Source organism: Psammomys obesus, unplaced genomic scaffold (genome assembly GCF_907164565.1).
Source record: "Psammomys obesus unplaced genomic scaffold, mPsaObe1.curated_primary_1811, whole genome shotgun sequence".
NCBI classification, from domain to species: Eukaryota; Metazoa; Chordata; class Mammalia; order Rodentia; family Muridae; genus Psammomys; species Psammomys obesus.
In genome coordinates this window covers 1,931,331-1,938,405 of record NW_026596134.1, presented here as the reverse complement: position 1 = coordinate 1,938,405, position 7,075 = coordinate 1,931,331, and the positions used below count along the sequence as shown (strand labels likewise).

At 45.4% G+C, this 7,075-nt stretch overlaps 1 protein-coding gene across 1 annotated transcript in view; it reads left to right on the top strand.

Annotated features, from left to right (window-relative positions):
- The window catches only part of Rcor1 (REST corepressor 1), an 89,650-nt gene that overhangs the window by 59,702 nt on the left and 22,873 nt on the right, over positions 1-7,075 (top strand). Inside the window, exon 5 of the mRNA XM_055593087.1 lies at positions 5,972-6,024. Within this exon, the coding sequence (XP_055449062.1) occupies positions 5,972-6,024 (53 nt within the window). The remainder of the gene's footprint in view (positions 1-5,971; positions 6,025-7,075) is intronic.

Sequence of the window (7,075 nt, the reverse complement as noted above, 5' to 3'; positions counted from 1 at the left end):
GTGTGTGTGTGTGTGTGTGTGTGTGTGTGTGTGTGTGTGTGTGTGTGTGTGTTGTTTCTGGTTTCTCTACTATAAATAACACATGAGTAAGGTTGAAAGTATGGTGTCTTGCCCTGTAGGAAAGGGCTTCTTTCACTGCGGAGTGGACTGCCTAGATAAGTATATTCGTATTTCCTTCTTCTTTGGTACTTAAGACAATTGCAGCTAATTGTTTGGGTTATTTCTCTACTCACTTGTAAAGAGAATTCCAGAAGGCTCCAGTTGTCTAATCACAGCTATAGGAGCAGCACTAGCCACAAAGTGGACTTGAAAATCTTTTGGAGAAGTAATTCAGTATACACTAGAGGACTTTATTATAAGTGGTCGTGCTGCAGCCTGTGCTGCAATCTGTTAAAGAGCCTTTCTCTAGCAGTGTCTGTACCACAAGACTGCAGCATTGACAGTGGTAGGATTTGCAATAGAAAGCCCCCTCACTCCCTTCAGCACATTCTTAACTTTGTCCCCTGTCCCCAGAAGGATCAGGCAAGGAGAGGAAGTGACTGGGTAAAGCATGTTGTGGCAGAACTTCCTGAATGATACAGCTTGTTTCCCTCAACACCCTGTGGGGCCTACATAGGCAAGGGTTAAAGGCTGAGAAGCCACTCAGTGCACTGGGATTTAGATCGAAAACAACTTTCTGATTGCCTCTGTCCTCTCTTCTGAAAACCGTCAGAGGTGGTCTTCCAATAAGTCATCTTTACGGTAGCCTCTGTTACTATTTTTAAAATGATGCACACAACAGATATTACATGAAAGAGTTTATTGGAGGGAAGGGAAGCACAAGTTAGAGCCTGAGTGAGCCACATTGGGGGTCGGGGAGAACAGAGACAGAGACACTGAGACAGAGACACAGATGGGGAGGAGTGCCCCAACAGAGAAAGGGGGAGAGCAGGAGAGGAGCAAGAGAGAAATAGTAAGAGAGAGGGAGGGGGAAGAGAGCGAGGGAATGGCAGACCAGCCACTAAGTACTTGGCCCAGATGATGTCATAGGATATAGGTACTGACATAGGACGTTGTCAGGACCCTAAAGGTAGGCCAGTTGATTGCCTGCACAACGTAACAGTCTTTTGCCATGAAAAAGAAGTTTAGGGCATGAATGAAATACAAATATTAGGAGCTGGGCAGTGGTAGCCCAGGCCTTTAATCCCAGCACTGCGGGAGGCAAAGGCAGGCAAATCTCTTTGAGTTCAAGGCCAGCCAAAGCCACGCAGAGAAACCTTGTTTTGAAAAACAAATAAGCAAAACAAAACAAAACAAAACAAAAAAAGGGTTGGGGGAGATACATTAGGCTCTGGAGGTAAGCTCAGTGGAAGAGAATTGATTCAACATAGGAAAAGGCATGGGTCCAATTCTCAGCACTGAGGAAAGTAACACAAAAAGTGTATTTCTTACCTAGAAAAATTCCCAGCATGGGTGTAGGTTTGATTCCTAGCGCTGCAAAAAAAAAAAAAAAAAAAAAAAAAAGAAACATTATGACAGAATTGATTCCATAATTGTTTACATGTGGTTATTTTAAATATTCTCTTAATACTCTGTAAGGGACTGAAGAAGACTCTCATTCTTGTTCAGCCAGCAGGTTCTTAGGAGAAGCCAAGGCCTGTGAGGACTAGAAAATAATGATCAGCTCATCGTCTCTACCTTCCCTAGCCCCACCCCCTTCTTCCCTGTTGAGGTCAGACAGGTCTTGATTCTTTCCTTTGGATTATTTCCTACATATCCAAGTACATATGGAAATCAGTAAGATTGCTTTGAGTATCCAACTCAAATTAAATTGACAGGTCAAGTAAGTCGATTAAAGAAGGGTGTTGAATCTTAACATGAGGTCTCTCTCTCTCTCTCTCTCTCTCTCTCTCTCTCTCTCTCTCTCAATGACAGGTTCTCACCTGTAGCCTCGGCTGGTATGGAAATCATTGTGTAGACCAGGCTGGCCTGAGCTCAAGGTTTCAGTTGCTTACTGAATGCTGGGGTTAAAGGTGTGCACCACAGGCAGCCCTAGCCTGCTTGCTCTTACACTATAGGAACTGGAGTCTAGAAGAGAGGACACAATTACCCAGGCACACAAGTCCAGTTTAACTCAGAATAGAACTTAACATGCATGGCTTTGTAATTGAGCAGGTTGTCTCTCTTGTCTCTGCCATTATCTTTACTGGATGGCTGGGAAGGGGCTATTCTATGCTGTGGGGTTTTGTTTTCTAAGGCCATGGTAAGAAATAGCATACTCATTTTATGTCTGACCTGTCTTCTGCTCTTTTCCTTAAAGATATTAAGGATTCAGATGTTAACTGTAGTAATGTCTGCGTCCACCGGGTGGCAGAACTGCTGTACTTAAAGTCTTTTTGTTCTATGTGAGTCTTAGGGATAACGCTTTAATAACGGTAAAAGGAAATGCCATGATATAGATTGCCGTACGTTATTGTGCGGGCAGTTGAGGACAGTAGGACCTTGTGTACGCTAGGCACAGTGCTCTATTGAACTGCCTCTCCACTCTTGTTACTAAAGTCTTTAAAAATGTTTGGCATGCTCAGTGGGCTAGGAGAGAAATGACTGTCAGTTTCCTTTGCAGTACCTAGTGCCACTACAGAATCTTGACATTTTTAAAGCTCCATTAAAACCATAAGCTTTGTCCTCAACCTACCTTATGGTGTCAGCCTAGCACTCTCTATGGACTCTTCAGGATGAGGTTTTTCTGAACCTCTGCGGTGTCTGGGGGAGGGAAGGGTGAGCTGAGGTCACCACAGCAGTTTCCATCTTCATGTTTCTCCTCTGCAGTGGAACTGGAAGCACTACTGTACTAAGGACTTTGTCTCACTGGATTTAAAAGAGTCGGGGAGGTGGTAGCGCTCACCTCGAATCCCAGCACTCAGAAGGCAGAGACAGGTGGATCTCTGAGTTGAGGCCAGCCCGGTCTATAGAGTGAGTTCCAGGACAGTCAGGGCTACACAGAGAAACCCTGTCTCAAACAAACAAACAAACAAACAAAAAACAGAAAACCCCCCAAAACATTAATATAGAAACAAAGCACAGCACAGGCTTTGGGGGGGGGGGTGTTTTGTTTTGTTTTGTTACTGGCCTTGAGCCTCTATCAGATTCCTTCAATCATGGCTGTACTTTCTTACTCTGTTAAAGCTATAGCAAAATAGTGAGTACCCCAGCCCCCAAAAAGCCGTGGATTAATAGGGAGTATTTGATAAGCTTAATGGTGCGTATGTGTGACCATGAGAATTAGTGTCAGATGGTTTTCTGTGTGTGTTTTCATAGTACTTGTCAAATAACCAGCAGCTGCATTGTGCTGCAGTGCTGTTTGAGAGCACAGTGAGTTTGCCCACTGTCGGCTACCGATTCTGACCTACAGGGTGATGGCCGTCTGGCAGCCAAGGGCAGCCTCTTCTCTCTCAAGAGTGAGCCGTGTGTGTGAGGAAGGCTGGTCATGCATATGCCCAGAGCAGGGGATTATTGTGCTGCTGTTGTCTTAAGCTCTGTGATCTTTGCTAAGAGCCCTGACCTGGTTGCCCCAATGAGGCTCTGCACAGGGCTCCTCATGCCCACAGAGATGAGCTCTCAGCAATCCGTGGACAGAATCGAGACTGCTGTGACCAGGACACAGAAGAATCGAGACGTTGTCTGAGCCCCATCTTTTGGAGTGTCAGAATTTGCGTCGTTCTTGTTCCATTTCATCTGCTTTAAGCACCTGTTACCTTCTGTTTTTATGAGAGCACAGTTGACTTCTTAGATGAAAAGGTGATTTTCACACAGGTTAACCATAAGGGAGGTTTTGAATAATCCATGTTCCCTGTTTCAGCTGCTGACCTGTGCAAAATAGGGTGAGTGGTAGGTGTCCACCATTCTTATAGCACAGAGAGAAGTGAGGACTGGGGAGTGCAGGACAGCACAGAGAAATGAGGCCTGTCAGCAGTAGTTTGTATAGTTGACTCTGTCTAGAGAGCATTTCAATAAAAGAAAGACGAGTGGATGCCCACCAGCTGGTGTTCCCGGTTAGGTGACCTGGCTTTGCTGAGGAGAGTTGGCACTTGGTGCTAAAAGCAAAATCACATTTGGGATCTCTGGGCTTAAGACTAGTGGGATCTACACAGCCTGGCTTACATAGAGAGACACTGTCACAAGAACAAAAAACAAACAAAAATTCATAACTATGTAAATCTTTGATTGTTGGTTTGTTTTGTTTTGTTTTGTTTTGTTTTGTTTTGTTTTTCGAGACAGGGTTTCTCTGTGTAGCCTTGGCTGTCTGGGACTTGCATTATAGACCAGGCTGGCCTGGAACTCACAGATCTGCCTGCCTCTGCCTCCCAGATGCTGGGATTACAGGTGTGTGCCACTGCACCTGGCTAAATTGGGGGGGGAGGGGTGGAGAGAGAGAGTTTTGTTGGGTGTATGGAGGATACAGTGTGCTGGGGGGGTAGAGAGAGAGAGGTTTGTTATGTGTATGGAGGACACAGCGTGCTGAACTTAAAGTTGAGCAGAGTGTTGATGGAGGGGGCTCAGGGAGCCAGAAAGCCCCCGTCCACCGGCAAAGTGGAGCCAACGGTCAGCAGGGAGAGCCCGGCATCCACGCTCCCACCTTCGAAGTCTTGCCAAGTGGGATCTGTGTAAGCCTTTCACTCGGCAGAGCAGAGGAGGTTGGCTTTACAGAGAGAGCAAGGCTTGAATAAGGCAGAAACAGAGCAGAAAGTAGACTGGTTTCCTGGGAAGAGCACAGAGAGGCAGAAGAGGAAAGTAACTGACTCACCATCCTCGGATACTTCAGTTGGTGCCATGAAAGCAGAGGCCCTTGTGTCTCGTGATAGTTAGCACCGGCCTGCCTGGGAAAATTGGCTGCTCTCCCACCGCCCTGCTTTGCACAACTCCAATTTAGTTTTAATTATTTTGATTTTGTGTATATATGTTCACACTCTTGCGTGTGTGGTGGTCAGAGGACAGCTTGCCTCAGTTGATTCTTTCCTTCTACCTGTGGATCCTAGGGATTAAACCATTTGATAGCAACAGGTGCTGCTATCTGTGAGCCACTTTGCTAGACCCTATTTTAATAGTCAAAGCCCAGTCATTTGGGCCCCAGTCTTGGAGGTAAATCCAAAACAATAGTAACCAAAATTTTAATGAAATGCTAAAAACGAGGAAGTTGCTAAAGAAGCACTAAAATAGCACATTCTGGGGCTAGACACTGCTATAGAGCTGCTGCCAGAAGTTCAGCCTTGACCTTATTGCAAACAAGCACTAACAATAGAGGTGGAGCCTGTTTCGGGTCCTGACCCATCATGAACACAGCTGACCTTTTGGGACAGATGCCGCTGGTATTGACTTAGCAAACTGTCTCAAGTCTGTTGGATTGTGAGAGTAATCAACTGCAGAACAGGTTCTTACGTGAGTGTCAAGGCTCCACATGTTAATTTACCATCACAGCCTTTAGAGAAGCTGGTAGGTATCTAAAGCAGCTGTGATAAAATATTTACATGTATGTGTGTGCTGTGTGTGTCATGTATATGGAGATTACAGCAGAGACTAGAAAAGGAGGCCAAATTCCGCCTGTCCCCAAGTTGGAGTTACGGGCTGTCGTTCACTATTTGGGTGCTGAGAATTAAACTCAGGTCCTCTGCAAGAGAGTCTGGTACTCTTAACTGCTGAGCTGCCTCTCCAGCCTGTCGTCTTTCCTTTTACACTAAATAAGTTTCTAAATCCTAGAAGAAACAAGTTGAAGCAAGATTTTAAAAAATGTTCATAGTCTTACCATTTGGAGATAGATTAGTATTTGTGTGTATTTATTTGGGTGTTTCTGGGATTTAGATCCACGCTAGGGTCATATTCTGTGATGGCGTTCTTTGTTCCACTCGCGCATGGCAAGTTTAGAAAGGAACTTGTCAGCTCTGGTGGGTGTAGTCTTGCTGTCTCCAGGCTGCTCACTGGTCTCTCTGTTTTTCAGTGGATGAGTACATCGCTATCGCCAAAGAGAAGCACGGGTACAACATGGAGCAGGTAACAGCATGTTTCCTGGTGTTGAAAGCAGGCTTTGCCCCTGGTCCACTCAGTGCTTTCTTCTGTGTGCTAAGTGTCAGATGTATTGAATGTGGGCATAGTAGTAGGTGCTAGCTCATTTGGTTTTCTTCACTGGGATATGTGGTTGGTATCTCATCCTGGTTGTATAATGTTTTATGATACCTTATGGTATCTGACTATAAAATGATTTATGGCCGTATGCCCAGGCTTGTTGCTTACAATGCCCAACAGAAACTGGCTAACTTGAAGGAGTTGGCTAGAGTTGACTGAACTTTCCCTAAAGGTTATCTAAACTTCCCACAGCTGAACTTCCAGCTTTCCTCTCGTCTGCACTCACTTTTGTGTGATGGGTAAGTGGGAGTGACCTGAAATGATTTACCTTCTAATCGTTCTCAGCCATAATGTTTTTGTCTTAGATGTTTGGCTGTTCTTTCCTCCCTGACATAGAGTTAGGAGCATTTTTAGCCCATCTCCAGACCAGGGGCCCATAAGACACCTTAAGGTGAACACACTTGAATCTGAAATAGGAGGGGGAGTCTCACACAAATTACTCCTAGAGCCAGTTTCTCTGTGAGCTCACACAGTACGTAATAAGTTACCAGTGTAGTGCACATGACAGCAGAGAATGGATTGCCTGTGTTATAACTACTGGGCCCATCTGGTCTGTAAAGAATTGAAGCTTTGGGTTCAGTGTGGCGGTGCACACCTTTAATCCCAGTACTTACGAAGCAGAGGCAGGGCGGCCTGGTCTACAGAGTTCCAGGCCAGCCAGTGCCACACAGAGAAACCCTGGCTCAAAAACAAAAACAGAAACTTGAAGTTTGGTTGTTTTCCATCCAGAGCAAGGTAGTCGCTGTCTCTTTCTTATCCGTAGTGCTGCTGAGGCAGCTGCGCATGTATCCTGCAGCGGCTTGCATGTAGCTTGTAGGAATTAGAGTGACAAAAACATACAATCTGTGAACACTTGACCTCTGACATATGACTGACTGCTAGTCTAATCACAAAGGGGAGGCAAAGAGGCCAGTGGCCA